Source organism: Capra hircus, chromosome 22 (assembly GCF_001704415.2).
Source record: "Capra hircus breed San Clemente chromosome 22, ASM170441v1, whole genome shotgun sequence".
Classification (NCBI taxonomy): domain Eukaryota; kingdom Metazoa; phylum Chordata; class Mammalia; order Artiodactyla; family Bovidae; genus Capra; species Capra hircus.
In genome coordinates this window covers 51,242,204-51,270,051 of record NC_030829.1, presented here as the reverse complement: position 1 = coordinate 51,270,051, position 27,848 = coordinate 51,242,204, and the positions used below count along the sequence as shown (strand labels likewise).

General features: G+C 47.4%; 1 protein-coding gene across 2 annotated transcripts; it reads right to left on the bottom strand.

The window, feature by feature from the left end:
- On the bottom strand, nt 1,377-24,944 carry IP6K2 (inositol hexakisphosphate kinase 2). 2 transcript variants are annotated; one of them, XM_005695985.3, is made up of 6 exons: nt 24,823-24,944; nt 8,855-9,185; nt 6,759-6,981; nt 5,389-5,564; nt 2,489-2,664; nt 1,377-2,148 (listed from the first exon to the last, which is right to left on the bottom strand). In XM_005695985.3, the coding sequence occupies exons 2-6, from the start codon at nt 9,054-9,056 to the stop codon at nt 1,648-1,650; spliced, it is 1,278 nt and encodes a 425-aa protein (XP_005696042.1). In that variant the 5' UTR covers nt 9,057-9,185; nt 24,823-24,944; the 3' UTR covers nt 1,377-1,647. The 2 variants fall into 2 exon arrangements, with proteins under 2 accessions (XP_005696042.1, XP_017922672.1); XM_018067183.1 differs by lacking the exon at nt 24,823-24,944 and adding an exon at nt 15,745-15,767.

Below are 27,848 nucleotides of genomic sequence, written 5' to 3'. Positions count from 1 at the left end.
GAGTGGAGAGGGGGCTGCAGAAACAAAAACCAGGTCAGGCCATTTCGCTGCCCATAGTCCTCCCATCCTCAGTCCCCGTCGCTTCTCTTCTACCACTAACTACTCTCTTCCTCTCTAACGTGGGTCCTTGCATATCCATTCTTCTGCCTGGGACACTACTTCCCTCCTCACAGCATAAGGTCAGGCTCCCACCCTTATCAGTCACTTCCACATCACTCTCTTCTGCGGTCTTTGGAGACTTATAAATCCGTTATCTTTATTTCTGATGCTTCCTTCTGAGAGCAGATAGAAGGGCTGGTGGATGAGGATTGGGGTACCATGTGGCGTTAAGAGCCTGTCTGGCCCACCTTCCAGTCAGCCCTGACCTGGGGAGGTCATTGTAGTCCTATGAAGCAGCAGGGAAAACCAAGGGGACCTGGGTTTCAATAAACCCAGAGTCCTGGGGACCACCCATCGCCGTCCAGAGGCTGGTCCAGTCACATTCTTCTCTGGAAGCCTGGACCCAGGGAGCAGGTAGGCACAACCCAGCCAGTGTATGCAGGTGGGTGATTTTGGATATAGTGGATATAGGCACAGGACCTGGGAGAGAAGGTGCTGAGAGGTTCAGGCAAGAGGTGGGGCTGCTAGACCTGGACATCCAGATCCTCCTTTCTTGGCACTAGTTCCGGGTCCTTCTCCCTCGTGCCTGTGCCAGCAGTTCAAGATCTCGTGCCACACTCCTCCCTGAAACCCTCTGAGAACAGAGCAGAAACAGCTCTCTTGGGGGCTGCCCGGCTGGAACCACATGAAGGATGGCACCGGCATGGCTGCAGTGGGCTCCAGGGCTGGGTAGGAGTGCTGGCAGATGGTGTGGCCAAGAGGACCACTCGGCCCAGAAGACCCCCTCCGTCAAGCCCCCCACCTCCTGGGACCTCCTGGGACCTTGACCCCAGAGCCAACGGCCGCCAACAGACGAAAGACTGGTGGCCACCTAAGGTCCCAGGATTGGCTCCAGGATGCCTGACATCACAAGGTCCGGCCAATTAGCTGCTGCCAGTGGCAGAGGAGCTGGACCCAAGGTTAGGCACACCTGCTGTCCAACTCTGACTGAAGCTACGTTGAGGGCAGGGAAAGACCTGTGTCAAGAGTCAAGCGCAGTTCTCTGCATAAGGGTGCTGGGATGGACCCATTTAAGGTTATGCCTGTGGGTACTTGGTTAGTGGACTGAGGACTTAGCCAAGAGACTATGGTGACTTCAGGGCCCATGGGGTGGGGGCAGTGGCAAGGAGGACACTGCTGGACCAGGGTGGAGGTCGTGGCATGTGTGACATTTCCGAGGGTTGGGAGGGGGGCTGGCTGCCAGCCCCCTATCCCTGGCAAGAACGACAGCAGCACTGTTACAATTAACAAAAAGATTTGTATTAGAACATTTACACTCAGGGAAGAAAGAGGTATCTGCATCATCAAATGTGGAATGTCGAAGAAATAGTTAAAATAAATAAAGACTCCGAGCGCGGCTGGGGCTGGCTCAGGCTGGGACTCACAGAGGCCTCTGCGCATCAGCTCCAGGCTGCAGGGCCACCACCTGGCCATACTGGCCGCCTCCCCGACGCAGCACAGCTGTGCCCGGGACACACAGAGTCTCTCAGGTGCTGGTGCAGCCAGAGCTCACTCCCCGCTCTCCTCACTTATCTCTGTGACAATGTCTATCAGGCTCTGGAGCCCAAAGATATAGCCAGCATCCTGGCCTTCGTGGACCACACTGTCCTCACCATACAGCCTGCATGTGGTGTGTGCGAAATCAATCATGCGCACGTCCACCGAGCTGGTGCCGATGGGCTTGTAGGCATAGGCGCCAGCCGACTCGTCAGCAGACTCCTCCGACAGGTCCTCCAAGTCCTCCGCGTCCGAGTCCAGGGCCACTTCAGGCCGCTCCTTGCCGTCATAGATGATCAGCAGGGAGCTTGAGTAGAAGCGGTAGGATTCCTGTCGCTCCAGCACGCCCTTGAGTTCAGTCAGCTTCCTGAGCACCGGGCCCAGGAGCTCCCGGCGCAGGTACCGGCCATTGTGGAAAAACTGGAAAAGTGCCTCCTTGAAGCCCTGTACGGACAGCTTCCGTCCGTGGTACTTGTTCATGAACATGAGCTGCCCACTGCCCGCCTGGTACACCTGTGGGAGGGAGACCAGCAGGTCAGGGACCGACAGGCATCTCAGGCAGAGATGGCCCGGCCCCAGGAGAGTGGCAGCAAGACGACAGCCCTGGACCCGATCCTTTACTTGTTAAGTACACCAGTCACACAAGGCCCTGTCCTTGCCAGTCAACACCCACTCGGATACAGCCCTCTGACCTGGGCACCACCGCCAGTCCTCTGCTTAATGTGTGGGTTACTGGAGAGTGCCTAGTGTCTCCCCTTTCCTCTCTCTCTGGCCCACAGCTTCTGGACTCAGCCAGTCTGGCCAGCCCCAGAGAGCGTCACCCACACCCGCCATGCTCTGACACTCCTCTCACCTGCATGCCGCACACACGCACACCGATGACTGCCGACGTGCTCTGCTGGCACTTGCGGATCTGGTTAGCTGCCTTCTCCTCTGAAGCATCGTCACCATGCTGGCGTGTCCCCATTTTGAGGTCCAGGACACAAGGCACCTCGTAACGGGAAGTCAGGTTCTCCAGCAAGATAAATTCTGAGTGGTTAAGGATAAGGCCCCTCTAAAGAAAAGGTGCTGCTACATGACACTCCCAGGGTGCAGGGCCTACACACAGCGTCCCAGAAATCTTGCTCTGTCTCCCAGGTGGGCGGCCCAGGGCTGACCAGAAGGCTAAAAGGCACCCGCAACTCTTGCCAGGGAACTGGCGTGAGAGCAGCATGGGCCCCATACACACCATTTCTTGACTCAGCAAGATGTGGGACCACAATCCAGCAACATCCTGTCCTAAATCAGAACATCAGTAAGTTCAGTAATCCCAATCTTAAATAAGAACTAGAAATATCACTTAGGAACTCATCAAGTTTTCTCTTTTCAAATAAATATGTATTTCCCAGATGGGGACACTGAAAAGGCCAAGAAACAATGACCAGATGTATGAGTTCCCCTGGGGCTTCCCAGGTGGCGCTAGTGGTAAAGAACTTGCCTGCCAAGTCAGGAGACATAAGAGATGCTGGTTCGATCCCTGCGTCAGGAAGATCCCCTGGAGAAGGGCACGGCAACCCACTCCAGTATTCTTGCCTGGAGAATCCCATGGACAGAGGGGCCTGGAGGGCTCCGGTCCACAGGGTCATGAAGAGTTGGACACAACTGAAGTGACTTAGCACAATGCCCAGACCAGCTCCTAGAGTGTGGACTGGTGACCCATGGCCCCCTGCTCACCGCTTTACAGCTGATGAGTTAGGAACAAGTGGTTCTTATAAATGAATTTTTTCTTTTTCTGGTCACATGGCCTGTGGGGTCTTAGTTCCCTGGCTAGGGATTGAACCCGGGCCCTTGGCAGTGAGAGCATGGCATCCTAACCACTGGACCACCAGGGAATTTTCAGTTTTCTGTTTTTAAGAGGTCAAAAAGTAAATATATTTCATGACACATGAAAGTGGAATGAAATTTAAGTCTCAGCACCCATAAATAAGAGCTTAGCTGGAATACAGCCAGGGTCATTCATGTACATCAGCTGTGGCTGCTTTCATGCCACAAATGACAGAGCTATGACACAGTGTGTGCCTGCAGTCTGGAGGATTTAGTATCTGGCCCTTTACTGAAAAAGCTGGCAACCCCTGCCTTAAAAGAATAATTGAATCCACATCTGGAGTACGAACATACCTGACCCTGTGCCATCTCTGCATTCCAGAAAAGTAAGGCAGCTACACAGATGGCTGTGCTTGTGTAAAAATGACTCAGGAGCCTAGTTTAAAAGACTCCCACTCACCACGCATGGGACAATTTGAGCATGAGAGATAATGCAATGAACTACGACACATCAAGTATGTTGAGGGAATTCCCTGGCAGTCCAGTGGTTAGGACTTCCTACTTCCCCTGCAGGGGGTACAAGTTTGATCCCTGGTTGGGGAACTAAGATCCCACATGCTGCATTCAAAAACTTAAACAAATTCATGAGTTCATGATGATGCAGAAAACCTCACTAGTTACCTTTGGAGGATGTTAAGAAACCATCTCATTATTTCAAATAGTAAACTAAGGAAAATAACATTTAACCTGCCTTTCCTATTTGAACTATACTTCATGATAAGCACGTAATTGATGAGGAAAAGCTTCTCTTTACAGCAGGATTCCAGCTCATGAATGAAAAAGGAATGACAAAAAACCACCTAATTAAAAAACGGATGTAAGGCAATGGCAATACAAAAGAGAAGGACGATGAAATTCTGCTTCCCAATCAACAGGTAAATACCACTTCTGAAGGAGTCTTGCCCCCGCTCCCTCAAACTGACCCTGAATCTGATCAAGCCTGTAGATCAAATTATCAACTTAATGCAAACAGAGGGGAAACAGTAATGTGTAAAAGACACCACAGGATGTAATCAGTAAAATCCAGAGGATGGGTAACTCTAGAAGACCCAGTTTCTCTGACAAGAAATTTCCAGGAAGAAAGAAACAGAAATGTATTTTAAAAGACTGAAACATTTCAACTGAATGCAACATGTGAACACCATTTGGACCCACATTCAAGCAAACCATAAATAAAACATTTATGAGACAATAAGGAAAATGGGAAAACAAATTAGATATTTGACAGTAAGGAATTACGATCCACTTTTCAAGGAGTAACGATAGTGTTTTAAAATATCTTTATCTTTTAGAGATATATACTGAAGTGTATACAGGTGAATTATCTGACACTTGCTTCAGAGAGAGCTCAATTGGGGGTGCTGGGTGTATAGACAGGAGACTGACATGAGTGGGTTAACCAACTGCTGGAACTGGGTGACTGGAACCATTAGGTTCAATGAGTTACTCTACAGTGCACATCCAGGCTCCCTGACCGAAAAAAAGAAAGGAACCTTTCCCTTGTGATTTCTTCAAGTGGCAGCCTGGTAAACCAGACTGAAAGCCCAGTCCAGCCCCACTGCAGCAATTAAGCGCTACTTGGGGACTTCTGCAAGTGTGTGAAAACACAAACCAGCTCCTTGCACTCCAGGGTAAAGCACCCTGAATGCAAGTTGGTCCCTCCATGAGGTGACCCTCACCCCCAGGAACCCATCAAACTTCCTCCCCAGCACCTGCATTCCCAGACCAGTGCTCAGCCCAGAGGGAAGTGATGTCTGCCCAGTTATCACGCAGGGTGTCCTGGCACAACCATGACTTTAAAAAATCCAATGTCTCTCTCCAAGCCTGAAGGGTCTCCTCCCTTGTCCTCCCCTCTCCCCAACGCAGAGAGGCCCTATGAGCAAAGGATACTGTACTGGTTCCGGTGTTTCGCATTCTCCTTCATTCTCTGTAACTGCTGCTGGTGACACTTCATGCTCCAAGGGTTGTAGTGTTTAAGCTGAGAACTTACATTCCCCTTTTTCTCTACACTGTAGTACAAAACTTCAGATTTCTTCAGCCACTCAAATTCTTCTTCTAACTTATGGCTATAAAGAGACAAGAAGCTGATAAATCGTAACATCTCATCAGAAGTCAGGGGCAAAGAGGCATGAAGGAACTTTCTGCAGTGATAGGAAGTTTGATGTTCTGATGTGGTGGTTGTTTCAGCGGACACATTAAACATTTCAAACGGGTACATTTTACTGTAGTATACCATACCTCAAGACAGTTGATTTAAAAAAAAAAAATTAAGGGGTTAGCTTGCTGCTTTAGGAAAACCTAAGATGTTAAGGACAGCCTCTGCCTCCAGCCCACACCCCACAAGGCAGCCTTCCCTGCTCCCACCTTCTAGGCAGGACCACCCCCTGGCTTCTAGAACATCCAAGTTCCCTAACTAAGGACGCTGGAGACAGAGGCTGAAGTGAAATTCCATGAGAATAAGTCAATCTACTTGGCTACACTTAAAGAAGAGAAACAACCCTCTTCGGCTGTGCTCTGAGGGCCTCCCTCTGGCCGGGACAAGCAGGGGCTCCCCTCCAGTTGCAGCACTTAGCCCCCCTTGCGGTGGCATCCCGTCGCACGGTGCTGGCTCTAGGCCATGCAGGCTCAGCAGTTGTGGGGCACTGGGCTCAGCTGCTCTGAGGCCTGTGGGATCTTCCCAGACCAGAGACTGAACCTGTGGCTCCTGCCCTGGCAGGTAGATTCCTGATCACTGAGCCACCAGTGAAGTCCTTAGCTATGTTTTGAAGCCTGGTGGGCTGCCGTCTACGGGGTCGCACAGAGTCAGACACAACTGAAGCGACTTAGCAGCAGCAGCATACACAATTTATCTTTTCATAAGCTCTGTCAAGGTGCGCCACTTGGGAGGGCTCTCCCTAGGGGGATCCCCAAGATGCGTCCCTTTTGTCTCCCACTATCAGTGAACAGCCTGCGGTAACGGGACGGCTTCTGTCTGGGTCACTGCTACATTCCCAGATGCCACGCAGGGCCTGGCACAGGACAGCCGCAGGAGGAACGAGTGACTGACACTCTCTTACAGCTGCCACGACAGTAGATTTACCTGAAATGGTACAGTCTAACTCAGAGTCAAGCAGAGAAGCTGGGCATGCCACGCGGGAACTGACCCAAGTGACAAGGCGCCTGCCAAGTCCATCGGGTGAGCCCTCAGCCCCGGGGCACTGGGCCCTGACTGAGATCCCTCCCCTCCTCCCGCGTCCAGTCCCTCTCAAGTCTGTACCCACCTCTTCGCCTTCTCCTCTTTCCGGTGCTGCCGCACCCAGTCCTTAGAGGTCTTGTCTGTTTCTAGAACGTGATGCTTTTTGTTTGTCCACCTGAGCAGCTTGCTTTTTGGTTCACAGTCTGAATTATCTACACTGTCCACAGTTCCGTGGTCCCCTTTTAATGGATGTGCTATTAAACACAAGTTCCTGTCTTCGTCTTCTTCGAAGCTCACGGATACCACACCTAGAAGGAGGGTGAACACGGAAGACTTTCAGTTCCACAGGAATATGTGTTACAAATAACATGATTGGAACATTTGTTTTTTTCTTACCCTGTTCCTTAGTCTCTATGTTGCCAGAGGCCCCAAACTCATCTGCAAACCTAACAAATATCAAAACAGCTAGAAAAGATGACACCATACAAGACAAGCGATTAGGGAGCAAACATGGCTGAGAGTTCCTCTATGATTCACTCAACGAGGCAAGAGCCAAAGAATTACAAGACACATTTTTCCATCATTGAAAATGTTTATTAATTTTTATGTAATTCTTCTAATCCTGAGAGAGACATGAGGACATTTGCTTTTTAAATCTCGTGGGATTTTTTTTACTACCTTAAACAGAATCTCCGACGGCCTTGAGGCTTGCTTTAAAGCAGAGCCTGAACAGAGATTTGCCTGAGAGGTAAGAAGCGTCCGAGGGTAAGGGAAGACTGGGCAAGCAAAACAAATAAAGGAGCAAACAAAGCAAAGCACACAGCACAGACACCCTGGCGAAGGCTTCCTGAGCGCCCCGCACGGTGGGCACCCCAGCCTTCGGTCCTTCTCAGATATATTCCTTTATTGGTCTTTGCAGTCTCATGTCGCAAAAGAACAAGATGAACACAAGGCAAATGGGGTTGGGCTGGGAGCACAGACGTGTAGCGGCCTTGAGAGCAGCTCTCCCCGAGTCTCTAGAACCTGCCATGGGTAATGAGACAGTCTTTGAGGAGGGGGCTGTCGGGTGGGAGGGTTTCAGCAGGTGCCGACGAGTGCCTTAAAACCGACTGGCTGAACACCTTTCCTCCCAGGCCTCTCTGGCCTGGGATCACTCAATTTGCTCAGTTCTTGCTGCCTGCCCACTTGCTCGCTCGCTGCAAGGGAATGCGTGCTTAGAGAGACGACGCTTCTGAGGTGGTACCCGGCTCTGGGCGCAGAGGAGCTGGGGTGGGGAATTCAGGGGACCACACTTTCCTGTGGTGGGAAAGAACCAGGGAAAAAATGGGGGCAAGGGCAGCCAGCTAACAAGGGACCTTTGGCTCTGTCCTGGAAAAAACAACAGAGAGGACCAAGTGAGGGCCCCCAACTTCCCCACCGCCCCCCCCAAAGCACCATGCATGTTCAGAATACAGAGAGAGGTGACTGTACCATTCTATCCTCAAAGACTATGTTCCAACAGTCCCAGAGAACCCAAGCTGTTCAAGAGTCTTTTGCATAAGCAGGCAATGCAGCTTTACAATTAATTTCCTTAAAGGATTCTTCCTTGATTTACAAAGGATCCCCCCTCCCCAGGAAAGACCACACCATGCTGATTCCCCCTATTATAAAAAGGAAGAGAGTCACCATATGTGAATCAAAGGGTTGTTGTAATATAGCAATTTCAGGGACATTCCGTAATAGCAAAGGGCTTCAATTCATCAGCACAAGCCTCCCACTCCTGCGCTCCATCTGACTCAACCCTGCTCCCAGCCTACCTAATCACCAGGGCTTCTGGTTTCCTGGAGGACAAAAAGCAGGCGGCAAGTGTTCTGGGTAAAATCCTCTCAAAGTCTTCCCCGATGTCCCCTCATGGGGGACTATGGGTTACTGTGATCAAGAGACACCTGAACATAAAACACAACTACACTTCCACCAAAAATAAACTCAAAACAAACCCACAAAACAGAATTGAGCAATCTTACCAGGGCTTGAAAACTGAGGGTGTGAGGTGCTGGGCGGAGGGCCAAGAGGAGGAGGAGGGAAAACACAGAGCGGATGGGAGGGGTGAGGGCCCCGGGGTGGCTGCCGGGACCTCCTCTGGCCGCGGGCTCGTGGGTCCTTGCCAGGCGCTGGCGACCCCTAAGGCAGCTGGGGGCTCACCTTTGTACTGGGGAGTGAATTTGCGCATCTCAGCTGGGAGAGTCTCGTAGAACTGGTGCTCCCTGGGGACCAGGGGCTTGCACAGGGTCGTCTCGTTGAAACGGAGCACGCAGGAGTGCCCCCCGACCTGGTGGACAAAGGGCTCCAGCAGGATGCCCTTGTCGCGGGGCTCCACGTCCATGGCCCTGAAGGCTGGGCTCATCCTCCAGGTGCGGGCAGCAGGGAGAAGAGGGGGCAGCGGGGTCCAGCGGCCAGCGCGTCCTCCGTCTGTCGTCTGTCCGTGCGTCCGTCTCTCTGGCCTCAGCTCCGCGGCCGTGTGGGCCAGGACGCTCTGCGGAGAGTAACAACGGAGTTGGAAACGGCCAGGCACCGCCTTAGAGGCGCTGGCCGTCCTCTTCCAGCAGAAAAGACAAAACAGCCTGAGCTCCCGCGGGGTCCGCCCACGCCGCCCCCTCGGCCCCGCCCCCGCCCGCAGAAACAAACAGCCGCCGTCGTCCCGGGCGGGGCCGGATGCCGACTCGCAGGGACTGGCTGCGAACCCCAAACAGCTCCAATCACCCCCACCAGGCCTTAGAAGGCCATTACCACGAAGCCACGATGAGGTGAAATCACAATTTCAAACCTAATAGTCGCATTAAATCGTACCATTTTCTACTACAATTGTTAGACTTAAGAGTAACTGACATCCAAGGCTCTCCGTTAATTATTTTAATAGACTTTATATTTTACATCAGTTTTAGGTTCATGGCAAAACTGAGAAAATATAGGTTTCCCACATACCCATCTGCCCCACACATAAATAGACAGCCTTCTCCATTATTAATATCCCCCATCAGAGTGGTACACTGGTTACATATGATGATGAATCTATACTAACAGAGAATAGTTTACATGGTGGTAACAGGGTTCCCTATTGGTCGTTATTTATGTTTTTATAAAATGCTATTTAAAGGGAAACCTGCTTATGCACCACCTAGTAAGATTACCCACCATCCGCCCCCCACAGGTGTGCCGCATTGCCCCTGCTCAAGGCCAAAGGCAAGCCCCATTAACCTTATTAGCAGTGGAGCTTGGGCCCAGCTTTAATGATTAACCTCTGTATCTAAAAACAACAGATCTCGGCTGGCTAACTCTTTTAAAAAAGATACACAGTGTTCTAGGTCACAGACTATTTTTATTGGTTCTCTCCCTATCTCCAAAAGCTGGGGCACACCTTTAAACCAAAGCTGCATTCTTGGGGCACTTGTCCACTGAGGTCTAGGAACTTCGGATCCCCAGGCACATTGGATCTCAGCAAAGCACTCCTCCACACGTTAGTGAGACGTTTCAGCTTATGTCAGGTTCATGCTGTTTTCCGCCTAGAATTACAGACTACCCAGGTGCTACTAGCGATACTAACGGGGGACGGGGGACGGAGGGCGGGGGGCGGGGGGCGGGGGTGGGGGGGGCGGCTACAGCGCCTTGGGCTTATTTCAGTGTCTGTAAGGGGTTCTTACTAGGAACTCCTCCAATTCCCATGATTCCAAATGAGATGGTGGTGGTGGTGAGAATGGGTCAGATGGAGGTTTGCCCACTGTCCTCTAGGGTGGGTAAAGCACCCACTCTGTGCTAGGCTCACTGCAGGGACTTAATTTGATCCTCTGGATACTTTTTATGAGGGAGACATTATTCCCTCAGTTGGTTTGGGGAGCTAAGGAAACTCATCCAGGGCTAGAGCCAAGAAGCCGGAGTTTCCAAACAAACCTCAATTTGTTGTTTGTCCCTCCACAGCTGCCTCTGGGGCCCAGGGTCTCTGGCACATGCTCTTTAGTACGGCACTCAGACGCTCATGGGACACTTAGCTTGTCCTGTGATAGTGTTCTCACCATGTTTTTATATTTTCTATTTATAAAGCAGCCTCTTTCAAAGAGTTTAGCTGGTGTTTCTCTTTTCCTTTCAGACAGAACTGACAGTGGACTCCCTCCCACTAGACTCAGGGATTAAAAATCAATACGCTTTCCTATATGCAAAGAGCAGAAAGTCAAAGGTTCTGATTTCTCACACTCGACACTACCTTCTCATTACAGAAGCCCTCAGGAGGGCAGGTGCTGAGAAGCGTCCCAAGACACAACACAGGCGATCAGCTAGAAGGACGAGTACCTTCCAGCCATTCCAGAGTCTACAGAAGGTGGAGCTCTGAGATGCGTGGCCACACAAGTCCTTTAGCTTTATAGAGAGCTGTTCACACCAGTTTTTCAGTAATGAAAAAGACCTGTGGAGTAAGAGCAACCCCAAAGGGAAGCTACTGACTCTTGATCGGTCTGCCGGTACCCAAGAAAGAACTAGGTACCGTAATTATTAAATTATGAAAGCACAAGATGTTTTTCATCGGCCAGGCTTTAGAAACACAGTTCAAACCTTTGATAAATGTGAAAACTCCTTTTGTTGCCACAGCAATGTTAACACCAAATGCCTAACACCCTTTCTAATAACTCTGTTCAAGATTCCTTAAATGTATTCAATTAAAAAAAAATCTCTCTCCAGGCATCTCTTTTACTCATTTCCCACCTCCAGTGCAAAATCCCAAACAGTATCTGGTCCTTCATAAAAGCTCTCTGGAGTATGGTTCATGGGTGTGGCTGGAGGCTGAAAAGCCCAGTGAGGGTCTCCACCTTCTCCCAGGTCTCCCGTGTGTTCATTAGTGGCTGGAACCTTGCCACCCTCCCTCCAGCACCCAACTCTGGCACTTCACAGAACACTGCTCCCTGGAGAAGAATCATCACCTTACATAGAGGCAAGAAAACTAAGGCCCTTTCCTGTCTGTGCCAAGCCTGATGATGGAGGAAACTCCTAAATGGCAGAACTGGGGAGAAAACTGATGCTGTAGTTAGGTGGAGCCAGATTCTAGCCCCAGTTCTGCCATTTCATTGCCTGGAGGAAGACTCCCAAGTCACTGGCTCCCTTTGGGGTCCAGTTTTCTGGTCTGTAAGGCGGGAAGGAAAGACCTGAGGTGGACATCTACTCTGAGGGCTTCCCTGGGGGCTCAGTCAGTGAAGAGTCTGCCTGCAGCGCAGGAGAGGCAGGTTCAATCCCTGGGTCAGGAAGATCCCCTGGAGAAGGAAATGGCAACCTACTCCAGTATTCTTGCCTGGAAAATTCTACGGACAGAGGAGCCTAGTGGGCTACACAGCTCATGAGGTCGCAAAAGTCAGACACTTTAGTTAGCAACTAAACTACCATCACCAGATATCTACTCTGAGGGTGGGATAATCCAATTAGTGAGTGGCAACCAGGAGTCTGTTTTAATCAAATAGGAAAAGAGAAAAAGAACAAAACCCACTGCATCGCAGATAATAAGGTAAGTCCTGTTTTGTGATTCTTTTATTTCAATTATGGTCAGTCACTCAATGTGAAGAAAACTATGGCTTCACTGTACAACATATTTCTCACATTGGGGCTGCAGAGAAATAGAGCGTTTGTTCTAGGGGCCCTTAAAGATTGAATGCCTGTGGGAAAATGAAGGAGCAATTTCCCAGTGATTATACCATAGATCGGAAGGAAATGGCAACCCACTCCAGTATTCCTGCCTGGAGAATCCCAGGGGCAGAGGAGCCTGGTGGGCTGCTGTCTATGGGGGTCACATACAGTTGGACACGACTGAGGCGACTTAGCAGCAGCAGCAGCAGCAGCATACCATAGATCAGCTTCTTCTCTAGTGGCTTCAGCCTGGTCAAAAGAAAAATGCCCAAGAACCTGCTGCATTTCATGGCTACTCTTTTCCCACGTGTGGTTTGAGCAGTTGGGTCTCTTAAAGGTTTTTCAACATTTGAGTAGTCTAAGGCCTGGTTTCCCAGGAATCCTAAAACATTAATGGTTACTAAGAAGTCCATGTGATGGACCCTGAACCTAGTGTGAAAGGGAATAAGCGGAAAATACTGACTTCACGTTTAGCATCTGTTTTAGCTTTCCACATTGCCTCACATTTGTCCACGAAACTATCAATCGGTGAGAAATGCAGAACACAATTCATCCCAGGACATGACACATATTTCCCCCACAGCTCATGCCCTAAACCTGTTTAAGGTTCTGCTGGAAACAATGCCTTAATAGTTGCATCCTTTAAAATACTGAAAAGAAAACAACTAAGACCCTTGGGCCCTTAGCTCACACATTTAGAATTTGGTTAATATGGGAGGCTACAGACAGGATCTGCTGGGGACACCTACTCTGCCTCAAGAAAAGCCCCAGGGTTGAGCAGTCACAGGGAGCAACAAACAACCTTTACCAGCTGAACCTCCTCCATGAGCCTCAGAGCCAGTGCCCACATCCACTGACAACCCATGACTATACCACCAGGGTCAGTCACTGTAATTCTCAAACACTGTTGGTAGAAAAAAAGAAGTACAGCCACCGTGGAAAACAGTTTGGCAGTTTCTTATGAAGTTAAACATATACTTATTATATGAGTCAATAATCCTACTTATAGGTACTGACCTAAGAGAAATGAAAACAAATGTCCACATAATGACACTGTACTTGAATGTTCACGGTGGCACTATTCACAATAACCAAAAGGTGGGGAAAATCCCAGTGTCCATCAAATGGGGGAATGAATAAACCAACTGCGATGTATCCATATAATGGAATATTATTCAGCAATAAAAGGAATGTACCGATATACACAACAAAGATTAATCACAACAACAAAGATTAATCACAAAAGCATTATGATTAACTGAAAAAAAGCCAATCACAAAAGAATGTCTGCTGTATGATTCCATTTACATGACATTCAAGAAAAAGCAATAGCAGAAAGTAGAAAAGTATTTGCCAGGGGGCAGAGGGTAGGGGACCAGGACTGACTGCAAAGAGGCCCAAGAGAACATTTAGGAGTAATGAAAATGTTCTATGCTGTGACTGCAACAGTGATTATATGGCTGCATAAATTTGTCAAAACTCATCAAATTAGAGATTTAATGTCAATGAATCTTACTGTATATAAATTATATTTCAATAAAGAGCTTGACGGAGAAGGCAATGGCACCCCACTCCAGTACTCTTGCCTGGAAAATCCCATGGACGGAGGAGCTTGGTAGGCTGCACGACTGAGCAACCTCACTTTCACTTTTCACTTTCATGCTTTGGAGAAGGAAATGGCAACCCACTCCAGTTTTCTTGCCTGGAGAATCCCAGGGATGGGGGAGCCTGGTGGGCTGCCGTAAATGGGGTCGCACAGAGTCGGACACGACTGAAGCAACTTAGCAGCAGCAGCAGCAAAGAGCTTGAATTTTTCCTTATACTTTTTTAATTTACAAAAATTTCATAACAAGTACAAATTAAAATAATCAGAAAAGATTGTAATTAAAAGATCCTATCAGCTGACAAATAGTTTCTACATGCAAACGCACTAGCTGGAATTCACCCCCTATCTACTCTCCTATCTATTCTAACTGGGCTCACTTGCCTCCACTGAGCATCTTGAGTCACTCATGCCAAGCAAGGTAAGCCTGGGTCGCCATCTTGGTCAAAGAAAGGGCTCTGCCCTTTCTGTGAGGGTGCTCCCTGATGATAGAGACTTTCAGGGACAGCCATGTCCCTGAAATCCATGACACCCACTGTTAATCCTGAAGCCATCTGCTCACCTTCAAAGCCTAGTTTTTAGCAGGCTTTTACTCTTAATACTAAGAGCGGAGAAGGAAATGGCAACTCACTCCAGTCGTCTTGCCTGGAGCATCCCATGGACAGAGAAGCCCAGCAGGTTACAGTCCATAGAGTCACAAAGAGTTGGACTGGACTGAGCAGGCACACACGGCTAATACTAGGAGACCTATACCAGTTGCATGGTTACCTTTTTTAATTCTTGTAAAGTCAAAGCAAAAGCATCCTTTACACACAAATAAGCAGAAGAGACGCAAAATGGTCCAATAAGCCCTCCAGTAAAGCACCCATCATGAAAGAAAGATCAACAGCAAATCTGCTTCAATTATCCTGGCTTTCTTGCCATTTCTCAAACGTGCCTGACACACACTTACCTCAGGGCCTCCGTTCTTGCCATTCCCTCTGCATGCACTCTCTTACCTCCTTCAGCTCTCTATCCAAACATCACCTTTCTAATGAAGTCTTCCTTAGCCACCCCATCTGAAAGTGCCGCATCTCCCCATCCACATGCCTTACACAACTCCGCTTTATCTTCTCCTCAGCACTTACCACCATCTAACATACTGTATATGTTTTATTTGTCCTGTTCATTTTCTGTCTCCTCCACCCTGCCCCCACCAGAAAACCAAGTCCATAAAGCTGGAGATTTTTGACTGTTCTGTTGACTGCTCAATCTCCAGAGCCCAGAAGAGCACCAGCACAGAGTCAGCACCCCACAGGAGGTGCCTCAAATCACCTCCTCGTCGTGAGTATCTGCTGCACACAGATCAACAGAGAACTCGAAAGGCACCCACTGCAATGATCCAAACCCACCCCAACCATACAGGGAGTACCACCAATAAATAGCCACAACCTTCAACAACTGCATTCTCGGCATCGACTAGGTGTTAATTTTGCATTTATAATCGCCCACCGTATTAAGTCTGCATTAACCAGGGCGTGTAAATGAAGGGCCCTGCACCTGAACACTCAACTGGTACCTGCTGCTGTGGAACCGTTTCATGTCAACAAAGCCTAAGCTCTTAATCTAATAAAAGCCAACCTCTTGGAAAATTCTCTCTGTAGAAAATCAGGCAAAAGCATGGTCACTGAAGAAGAAAACTTTAAAATGTGGATACAAAATTAAAATCCTCTCACCATTTACAAATATACTAATCAGCATTCAGAAATTCTGCGTTAGCATTGAGCTGGCATCCCAAAGACCCAACTTTCAGGTTGCTAAGCTATCACTTAAAAAAGTAACACGGACTCACAGGGGTCATGGCTGTTCATCTCCTTCCAAGGCCCTGGAGTCACTGCATAAAAAAAATATTAAATTTTAAACCACAGGATCGCCAGGGAAATCCCTATGTGACCTTTTCATAGAAAAATTACAACACTGCTGTCATAAAATGAGGCGGTCAACACACAGCCCCGAAAGGTAGGGGGAAAAGTACTGTAGTATTAGGACTGCCCTAGAGTCCAGTTGTTAGGACTCCACACTTCCACTCAGGGGGCCATGGGTTCGCTCCCTGTTCAGGGAACTAAGATCCCACATGTCGCTCACCACAGCAGGAAAAAAAAAAGTATTGTAGTACTGATTTTTTAAATGTATAACTTTTTTTGGTTTTCTTCTTTCAATCCAAATTTACTTTCTTGAACCTTAGTGGTGTTTTTTTCTTTTATTGGCATATCATTGATTTACAATGTCAGGTTAGTTCCAGATGTACAGCACAGTGAATCAGTTATACATAGAGACATATCCACTCTTTTTTAGATTCTTTTACCATATAGACCATTACAGGTTACTATGTAGAGTTCCCTGTGCTATAAAGCAGGTCCTTATTACTTATCAATTTTATACATAGTAGTGTATACATATGGCAATCCCAATCTCCCAGTCTATCCCTCCCCTCTCCTTACCCTTGGTAACTCTAAGTTTGTTTTGTTCATCTGTAACCCTATTTCTGTTTTGCAGGTAAGTTCATTTTCTAACCTTACTGTTTTCATAACTGTAAATTCTTTTGTTTAAAGATGGATGATACATATATTTATGTTACATTATATAAACCTCAGCCACCAGAAAAGCTGGATCTGCCCTGTACTAAGTAGTAAGATCATTATTCCCTTCTCTTCAGTTTCCTGAATACTCCAAACTTCTTGAAATTTTCTCAAACTCAGATCATGTCTGTTACCTTTATAACTGAGAGTGAAAACATTAGGAGGAAGAACAAAAGAATTCACTATGACCGAAAGAGAAAAACGCAGATGGCTGCTCAGCTCTTGCAGGTTATGAACTCATCCACAAAAAAACACTGATGCCACCCACACTGCAAGCTCACAGCTCTACTGCACAATGGAGACACTGGGAGACCGACCACATGTAAATAAGTGAGGATAATAATCCCAGTAATCCAGCCCCCAAAGTGTGTACAAGGTGTTGAAAGGTCAGAGGAAGTGGCCAATTCAACCTTCAGTGACGACAGGATACAACCATGCCAGAGACAAGAGCTACTGTTTACCAAGCCCGCAGTCTGTTCTGTAACTCCTTCCCTCCTACAACAGCCTTCTGGAGTAAATACTAAGATCACTCCCCTACACATGGCTGCATGGAGGCACCAGACCACCTCGGCCTCATCATGGAAAACAAGATGTTCTTTGAGATGAACGAGTCACTGCTAAGAAGGTGGAAGGGTCACCCTCATGTCACAGCAAGCGGTGGCTCCACCAAAGAACACAGCAGGGCTGGAGAGACAACACAGAAGCCCTGCCAGTGACTTGACACAGATGCCTGGGGTCCAACACCAGGTGTTCATTTTTCCCCTCATTAGCATCTTCTTCTAGTTTTAATAAAGAAGAAACCACAAGTTGTAAGTGTATTTCATGACAGTCACAACATTGCAGATCCTTCCACCAATTCTGAGGAACAAATAAAACAACAGATTCTGTTCCAAAAATGCAGACAAACTTTTCCATAAGGCGAAGAGCAGCCTCTCAGAGCATTCTCTGAAGATCACACTGGTCCATCTCTTTGCCTCATCAGACCAGATTTCCGGAATGAAAGACTTGAGGGCCCCAAGATGAAGGGGAGACAAGGAGAAGGAGCTTTTAGCCGACCCAGAAATACGTTTATCAGTTACAATGCTTGAATGACAGAGTTTGAACAATTTAAAAAGTTTTTCAAGTTAAAACTGGAGCACTCCTACTTCAAAAAAATCTAAATTATTGATTCTAAGTTATCACATGTTCCCTTTACCAGAATGTCAAATTTACTTATAAATAGAGATCAGTCCTGGGTGTTCATTGGAAGGACTGATGCTGAAGCTGAAACTCCAATACTTTGGACACCTCATGCGAAGAGGTGACTCACTGGAAAAGACTCTGATGCTGGGAGGGATTGGAGGCAGGAGAAGGGACGACAGAGGATGAGATGGCTGGATGGCATCACTGACTCGATGGACATGAGTTTGGGTGAACTCCGGGAGTTGGTGATGGACAGGGAGGCCTGGCATGCTGCGATTCATGGGGTAGCAAAGAGTCAGACACGACTTAGCGAGTGAACTGAACTGAACTTAAATGTATTCCATACACAGACCAAGAAGTCCTCCTTAAAAAGCCTGTTACCCCTCTTCAAGGGCCATTTTCCACCTGGCACTTCCTCCTCCTTGATGCAACGACAACTACTACCACCGTGTAGGCAACATACCCAACAGGAACAACAGAAGTGATGCTTGAAGACTGGCCAAAACTGGTCTTGATCTATGGGGGACTTTCCTACCCTGACTCACGGTTCTCTCTTGTGCCAGTAAAGCAACAGTCCATTAGCTTCAGGCAAGATCATATACTCCCTGCCTGTGGTAAGTGTTTACCCTGCTCATTTCTCAGCAGTTCCCAAACCAGATGACCATGAACCCATTCTCTGAAACAAATGGTGCCAAAAATGATTCAGTCCTCATGGGCGCCAACAGAACCCAGGCAGCCCCGAGCTGCGCAGGCCAGCACAATGAGTGCTGTGACCGCTGGTGGAGGAACCAAGGTGTGCCCTGCACTACACCAGATCCCGTGCTTGGAGGGCAGTTTCCTCCGGGTCTCACAATACCTCGTTCAGGTAAACACTCCCCTCAAGGGCATGCAAAGCGTCCCATGCTAACAGGACCAACAGAGCAGCTTTGGACGTCCCTGGTGGTCCAGTGATTAAGAATTTGCCTGCCTATGCAGGTGGCCCGAGTTCGATACCTGATCCGGGAAGACTTCACATGTCGAGGGGCAGCTAACTCTTACTGAGTAAGTGCAAGTCCTCAACCTCCAATCTCCCATATGGAAAATGGCAAAATGGCAAAAGGCTACAGCCTCCCCGGTCACAAGGCAACTGCTTCTGGAAGATATCACCACAACTGACAGCAGGGCCAGCTGGGCTGCACTGACTTCCTCTCTCCAGTTCAGGGGTGGGACGCAGTGCAGTGGTGTCCTTTCAAACAAGCCAGTGAGGGTCAGTGGGGAGGGGGTAACACTGCGGGTGGGGGATACAGAGTTTCTTTGGGGATGTGAACTGTATCTTAATAAAGCTATGATTTTAAAATATCAACACAATAAAAGGGCCACACTGCAGAGGTCACAACCAGCTTGGGAGAAAGGTTCCAGTGACAATGTCAACACTGAGAGGAGTGGACAGTATTCAAGAGGAGAGCGTCTCCAAATGTGGCCACGGCAATGGCAGAAATGCACACAGGCACCTTGGAGAACCAATTCATGACCAGTCAGTGAAGCCGCTCAGTCGTGTCTGACTCTCTGCGATCTCAGACTGTAGCCTACCAGGCCCCTCCATCCGTGGAATTTTCCAGGCAAGAGTACTGGAGTGGGGTGCCATTTCCTGTGTGGATAAAAAGCGTAACTTCTACTGGAAGTTATTTATTTACAAAGAAATAATAACACGTATGTGCAATTAAAGATAAATATTACAAGAAATCCAACTTTCAATACCTCTCTGTAAGTCTGCACACTTAAACTGTACCAAAAAATTCCTTTTAAAACCTTCTCCCTGACATAGTGGGGCCTGTCTGATACTTGGGTATAAACGGTGCTTGACTTACTCTCATGTCTTTATCTGTACACCAGGCACGGTAATTTTAAGGAGGTGCCATGAGATGGGAACACAATTAAAAACCTAGCCTCCTGCCTGGTTTACGGGTGAGAAATGCACTCCTCAAACGTGAGCGGTCCTCTGTCCACTGTCCCAGTTCCTACAGAAAGTCCAATGGGAGATGGAGGTCAGAGGATGGAGTTGACAGTGTAAGTGGATAAGGGCATATTAAGCCTGCCCTGGTGGAGGGGGAGGGTGAAGAAAGCGGTGACAGGTAAAGGAACAGAGTGCCAAAAGACAGCCTGTTCATTTCTTACAAGAGACTTTTAAACTGGTTACAAGTGTGATAAAATGACCACCATTAGTCATTAGTTTGGGGTCTCTTCATCCTGTCCATTTTCTTCAGTGCACTTTTCTCTTCTTTCCAGAAATAGGATCAGGCTATATACGTTGTTTGGCCTTTCTTCCCGCCAGTAAAATCAGCTTTATTTTTCTCACCTAATGTTTAAAAAATACTGATAAAATACACACAATATAAAATGTACCTTTTTAACTATTTCGGGGTAGACAGTTCTCTGGCATTAAGTACATTCACAATGCTGTACAATAATCACCACTATCTCCAGAACTTTTTCATTATCTCAAACTGAAATTCTATACATGTTAAGTAGTAACTTCCCACTCTGCCTAGCCCCTGGCCACCATCATTCAACTTTCTGTCTCTATGATTTTGAGCAAAATTATTCAACATTTGTCTTCTGTTTTGCCACTTTTTCCCCCAACTAAACTATATGACTTAGACAGCCTGCTACATCTATCTATATATGATTCCCTTTAAAGGCTGCATAATAGTCACACAAAATCGTAATGTATTTATCTACTTCCCTACCAACACTATTTCCAACTTTGAAATGCAGTGAGCATGCTTGTATCTGTCTTTGCATACCTGTGAAGTATTTCTGGAAGAAAAAGTCCTAGAAGTAGAACTGCCACTGGGACAGAGCATAAATTTTAAAAGATTGCACCTATTCTTCACTCCGACCTGATCCACAAGGTATGTGAGCTACTGAATCCTGGAGCACTGCGGTAACATTCCAATTAACCAGGCAGAGAGACAAGGAAAAACGTGGCTTCAGAGAGATCCAGCCGGTCACTACTACAGTGACATGAGTGGAGGGATGGGGACAGCAGGAACCAGCATTTACTGGGAGCCTTCTCTGTCTGCATTCTTACCTAGAAGATACCAATCTTCTTCATATTTATTAGAAGCTCATGCATAAAAGGTGTTCAAAAGAAGAAAGATCCTTAGGCTTTTAAAGAAAAACTGCCTTAGAAAACTCTCTCACGCTTCTCTGTCTCTGTCACATAGAAATATTTCAGGTAACTTTGTAAGCTTATGAATTTAATATCTGGTTACTGGAAGATGTCAAAGCTAAAGGTAAAAGAGAAGGAGGCAACACACCCTCCCAGTCCCAAGCTTGGGAGTTCCCTGGAGGGAGGACATGACAGCAGGAAGAGCCACCCCCCAACAAATAGAGCTGTGACCCCCCCAGGAGGAGGTCTGCAACCAGGCTGATCTCTCCATCATCTCACCGCCTGGGCTTCCTCCTCTTATGAGTCTCTCTGCATCTGTTTGTCCCAAGAGGGCAGGTGGGAAAACATCCTGACAGCCTCCAGGTTCTAGGGCCACTAAGACATCAGAACTGCCATCTCCAGACACCTGTCTCACCTGGAGTGACCTCATTAATGTCATCTCCCCTACTCAGCGGCACACATGGCAGGGCACAGGGCCTTCTGTCTTCTCCACTGCACCCATAGAGCCCAGCCCACACAAGGGAATTAAGGAGGGAGGGGGAGAAGATAGAGAAGGATCTGGTGGAGGGTGAGGTGTAGCACGCTGTAGCCCCTCTCAACCCTTGAGGGGGCAGCTGACCCCCAAGAAAATCTGAAACAACTGTAGGCCCCTGTCCTGAAAACGCATACCCTCCCTGAATTCTGCATACGATGCGTGGAGCTGGCAAGCACAGACCCTCTCTTCAGAACCCCTAATACACGGAATCAAATTACAGGAATGAGTCAGATACTGAGTCTTCAAAACAAGTCAGAACAAGGATGTTTTGTTCATAAAGTCAGATACAGCTGAGAAGATGTGCACTGACCTGCCAACAATTAAATATAAGGGATGATCAAGCCATCAATAAGAAATGTAAAGCAGGTAATTGGTAAGGTGGGAGTGAAGCCTAAGTGAACCTAACCTGAAAACAGATGTGGAAATTAGCTGCAAAGGAAAGAGCAGATGGCACTCCAAGAGTAACATGCAAAGAAAGAAGAGCACTGGGTCAAGATGCCTGTAAATGAACAGCCTGTGGGCAGAGGGTGCAACACTGGTGAGACGAAGAGGTCTGTGAGGAGACAAGGAGCAAAATACCTACATTCTCCTGGAGGAAGGGTAGGACTCTCTGTTCCTTGTGGAAAATCTGGACCATATGACACAGAGGGAGGAGGAGGGCCTTACGCTGTGTGGCCCTGTAGGCCCCTGACAGTCCTCAAGAGTGCACGGTTTGGGGCTCACTTTTGAATGAGTCCTGGCCACTCCATCACAACTTCTTCACTAAAAAGATATACAGGTGTCGTGACCCCCTTCAAACGCGGCCACCATTGTCAAAAGGTCTCAAACACAGGCTGTAATCAGTAAAAGCCAGAATGTGGGAACCCCTACAAGATAAATGACAGTTGTTTCAACAGATAAATTGCAAAACAGAGTGATCATATACATATCTAAGAGACCCTTCATCAAATGCAATTGCAGACTCTATTTGGATCCTAGTTTGGACAAACTGACTATAAAAAAAAAAAATGAAACAATCAGGGCCATCTGACCATGACTAAATATTTGAGAAAAATCAAGAAATTATGGCATCACCTACTCAAGAGACATGAGTTCAAGCAAACTCTAGGAGACAGTAAAGGAGACGGAAGCCTGGTGTGCTGCATGGGATGGCAAATAGTTGGACGTGACTTTGCAAGTGAACAACAATAAACAAAAGGCCTACTGGTGTAGAAACTGTGGGTAGCCCCTTGTTTTAGTGATATGCAATGGATATTATAGTTTGGGGATAGGCCTCCCAAAATTTCAACTTCTTTTTTAAGGGGAAGGGAGGAAGGCCGAGTGTAAAGATCGGATAGGAGTTCCTAACTGCAGAGGCTGGTGATGGATGGACGGTTAACAGACCTAAACCACCTTTTCCATCATTTTCGGAGACTCTTTTCCTTCAAATTCTGAGGTAAACACAACTCAATTTTGGGGGAAAAGGCCTCTTCCTGGCTACCAGAATATACTGCAAACACTAGAACTGCTTATTGCTACTTGGTATGCAAATAAGCAAAAATATAATTTATTTAAAAAACAAAAATATGCTTTAAAATGTAATCACATGAAAGCAATCATTTACTATACAAAAATGTGTTCAATGTCTTTAAGGTGATTACCCCATGAGGTAAAATAACTTCACTTGAAGGAAAAATTCATCCCCGGCGCATCCTCCTTGAGCCAAACAATGGAAAATTTTCACCTCAGCAAGCTGGCCTTGGGGAGGCTCAGTCTTAGCCCTGTTGCCTAGCAACGGGTGACATCTTCGGTGCTTACAGAAGGCTCTGGCACCCCTTGCACCCCTCTGCAAAAAAGACTGGCTACAGTTCATCAGTCAGTAGTTGTGCCTTCCTCATACCTTCCACTGCTCAGATAGATATAGGGCTGGTGGATGTCACCTGCAAAGCCTTGAAATGAAACGAAGTTTATTACATCTGCTAAACTGGCTTTTACAACTGTATCAACTCCAGTCCTAGCTCTCATCCATCCTATTCCTAACAATTCCTGCCAATTGTACTCTCAAGTCTAAAGTTACAAAGCAGGTAAACCAAGTAGAATACCAGGTAACCATTCAACTGACTTTTTCCTCCAGAAAAAACTACCAAGTGATCAACTGGTTTATTCGTCAACATGATAACGTATTCATTACGCCAATTTAATAAAAGCATATATCTTGCTCAGGTTTCTAATTTGGGTAGTGGTTAAAGTTAAAACAATAACAATACCAGCCTGAAACTTCTCTTTAAATCCTAAACACCAGGTTACAGGATGAAATTACACAAACTCCACAACAGCAATCTATGTAAATAAGCATTTTAGTTCACTTATAATGTTACCCTGCTAAAAATGCAAATACAGCAAATAATACTAGAATTCATCAAAACTACTGTAATCATGGTGCTTTATACAAAGTATCATAAAACTTGTGATCTGCAACATTTTTTTGTTACCACTTTTCAGAACTTTCAGTGCTTAAAACTATTCTTTCAGATGATTTTATCTTATTCTTGTTCTATGTACATTTCACTACCAAAATGTTTCATTCCAAGCAGTGATTAGTTTTATTTCCCCAGTATCTAAGAGCACTAGATGTTACTGGTTTCTACATTTTCTTTTCACAACATTTGGACTCATTTTTCTGCAATTCGGCTATAAGAAATTGAATAAAATCCAAAACCGAAACTAATCACTTGGACGCAAGAGACAAAATGCAGTCTGCAATCAACCCAACGTGAAAGATCTGCAAGTTCCATCCATGGTGAAGCTTATCACTATGAAGACGTCCCCGGATCCATTTTAGGGCTTTGGGGGATAAGACTGTTAGGTTTGCAAATACCCACCCCCCCGCCCCCGCTGACACCAGCTGACAAACCCAACTGACATTCAACACTCAAAATGGCTGCACAGCTGCCAGCCTCAGGTAAGCGTACCTGAGGCACTGGGCTGAGTTCTCCAGAAGACTCAGGGAGACCCCCATTAATGACCCGAGATATCGTGGACGCCAATGTCTTGGGGAGACCTCCCTCAACGACCCAGAGATCTTGCCCTCTTCCAAAGAGCGGAGACTCCAATGACCAACAGAGACCCCGTATCACCAAAATATTCGGGAGACTCCCCCCCACCGGTCAATGACCAGGGAAGATTCTGCCCCTCAAAACCATGGGAGATCTTCTCTCCCCAGTAACCTGAAGAAATAATGCCTCTCTCAAATGACCGGGGGAAATCTGGCCCCACAAGGACCCTGAGAGATCTCTCTTACACCCATAATCGCGGGAGAACCCCTCCCCCAAAACCTGGGGACACCCCGAATGACCAGAGACTTCGCTCCCTGAAGACCCAGAGAAACCCTCCTCCAAAGTCCCCGGGGCGGCAGGGCCGTAGGCCGAGGAATGGTGGCATTACCTGCTGCCTCAGCCCGGTCCCGCGGAGCTTCCTTCCTATTGTTTCTCTCCCACCAAGATGGCGGCCGCCGCGCCGAGCCCCGCCCCCTGCGTCTCACTCCCTGAGCCCCTCACTATTGGCTCGCACCGGGAGCCCAGCTCGCGGACTGGACGGCCCAAAAAGCGCTGTTGCTAGGGCGCCCGGATTCGTTGTAGACGCTTCCGGAAGGGGCGGGGAATGGGCGGAGTTAGGGAGAGAGGTGGAGTCTTGTCTGCCTTCAAGGGAGAGGGTGGCCAAGGAGGTCAGGGTGGGTGGACAGATGGGCTTCGAGCCCGTGGTTGCAATAAGGGATGCCAGGGATACAGATGGATGAGCCAGCTGTATCATTTTTCCTGGGACCGAGGAGTTTCCTGGGATGCAGGACTTCACATCGAGAGTGTGTGCAGCAATTTGGCAAGTTGGTCACCCTAGTAGATAGACAGAGGACTGGATGAGGTTGGATAGAAAGATAGACAAAAGAGTGGCTGTAGACGGGAGATAAAGGGCAGTTGTATGCATAGGTGCACAGATGACCGGATGTAGATGGATGGACAAATGACTGGATAATAGAGGGGTGAACAGAGGAAGGACTGTATAGTCCCTTTGTGGACTGGTAGATGATCCAGTGTTCAACCCAGGTTCCACCAAGTTCCACCCTTCAGTGCTTGTCTGAAGCTTGTTTGTCCTATGCCCTGTGTTGGCTAGAAGGGCTCCCACCTGAGTGAATGTCAATGTGGCTGTCAAAGGCAAGGCAGGACAAGGATGCTACTGAGACTGGGTAGGGCCTCCTACCTGTTCTCTGCCCTTAAAAAAAAAAAAAAAAAATCAAAATCACCTGTGTGCTGGGAGCTTGCAGAGGTGTGGATTCATGAAGATACCCATTCATTCAACAAGTATTTATGGAGCACCTACGCACCATACTGGAAAAATATCAGTGAGTGAACAAAAGCAGTAGGGGAAAAAAAGAAAAAGCCTGCCCTTATGATGACAGGCTGGAAAGATTTCCTGTGACCAGCTGATCTCGCCTCTCTTGGAAGCACCTTCCCTGTGTGGCTCCCGGGGCTCCATGCCTCCTGGTTTCCTCTGCCGTCAGTGGTTTATCCTCTTCATCTTCTCTCTGTCTACACTATTGCTCTCGTAATCTTACCCAGGGTCATGACTTCAAATCCCACCCACATGCCAATCAGTCCCAAAGGTGTATGTCCAGTAAGACCTTTTCTGAGTGCCAGACTCAATCAATGTCCAGCTGTGGACTAGGCATCTTACTCTGACTTTCCTCTTGGCATCTCAAACTCAACTTGTGCCACCCTAGCTCCAGCTCATCCCCCAAACCTACTCCACCCCAGCTCCACCAGCACAAGTGATGGCAGCTCTCTCCTTCCTACTGCTCAGGCCAGTCACCTCAGAGTATATGTTGATGACTTTCTTTCCCACTTAGAGTCAATGCATCAGAAAGTACAATTGTTTCCATAGGATCATCTACCCACGATGAAACCACTTCTTACCAGGTCCATGGCTTCCACCTAGTCCAAGCCACCACCATCTCTCGCCGGGACAATGTCTCAGTCATGTCCCAGCTTCTTCCTGCTGCTCTTGCCACCTTCAGTTTGTTCTCCTCACATCAGCCTGCTGCTGCTGCTTCTGCTAAGCCGCTGCAGTCGTGTCCGACTCTGTGCGACCCCATAGACGGCAGTCCACCAGGCTCCCCCATCCCTGGGATTCTCCAGGCAAGAACACTGGAGTGGGTTGCCATTTCCTTCTCCAATGCAGGAAAGTGAAAAGTGAAAGTGAAGTTGCTCAGTCGTGTTCGACTCTTAGCGACCCCATGGACTGCAGCCCACCAGGCTCCTCCGTCCATGGGAGTTTCCAGGCAAGAGTACTGGAGTGGGGTGCCATTGCCTTCCCCACACATCAGCCTATGTATATATAAATCAGAACCTCTCCTACCCTGCTCAGAACCCTGCAGTAGCAACTCCCTCAAAGAAAAGCCAGAGTGGAAGGGGCTCCATTGTTCCCTATCACCTCTCTGCCAGCATCTCCTTTGTTTGCCTCTGGCACCATAGCTCACCTCCCAAAATTTCTAACATCTCACATTCTGTGCACTCTCATGGCTCAGATGAAAATCTGTTTTGCTCACAGATGTATCCTGTCCCTTCCCCTGCCCACCCAATCTCCCATTCCAGTGCTCCTATGTGTGGGGAGGAGGCTGGATGGGGCAAGGTCTCCCTGGAGGCCATTCAGTTTTAATTCACTCTTCCATTCCTTCCATAATGCTTAACGCAGGCTTCTCCAGGCTTGACACTGGGTACCTGGCAAGAATGGACACAGCAGGAATTCAAATGATTTACCAAAACCTTATCCTCTCTTTAGTTAATGCAATGACTGTAAATATAGAAAACTACTACATAGTTTTCTTGAAAACTATTACAAGAGATAAGAGAAAATGTTAAGGTGATAAATATAAGAAAAATATATTTAAAATAAGAGCATCTACTAAAAATAAGCAAGAAAAACATTTAGTTAACTATAAAATATTTAGGAATAAAATTATCAAGAAAAGTATAGGAACTATATGGGTGAGAAACCTCTAAAATCTTATTAAATGACATGAAACTCATAGAACATTATTAAAGGGTAAGATAAGAACAAGTGGAAAGATATTAAATTCCTGATGTGGTGTGTGGTCCAGATCTCAACTCTCAGCTCTCTCTCTGAGAATGGTCCTCAGCGAAGGCAACCACCTTACCCAAGGTTAATCACTGCCACCCTGAAGGTAACCCCCTGGCATCCTAGTTACTACTTCTCCTGCCAAGATAACCACTATTCTGATTTTCATTACCATAGACAAATTTTGTCCATCTAAAATTTCATATAGATTGGCTTATACAATATGTACTTTTCATAGTGCTTTTTTATTTAACATTATATCTGTGAGTTTCCTCCATACTGTTGTGTATTGCTTTGTCTTTGTCTTTTCCATGTCTTTACAGTATTCCACTACATGACTA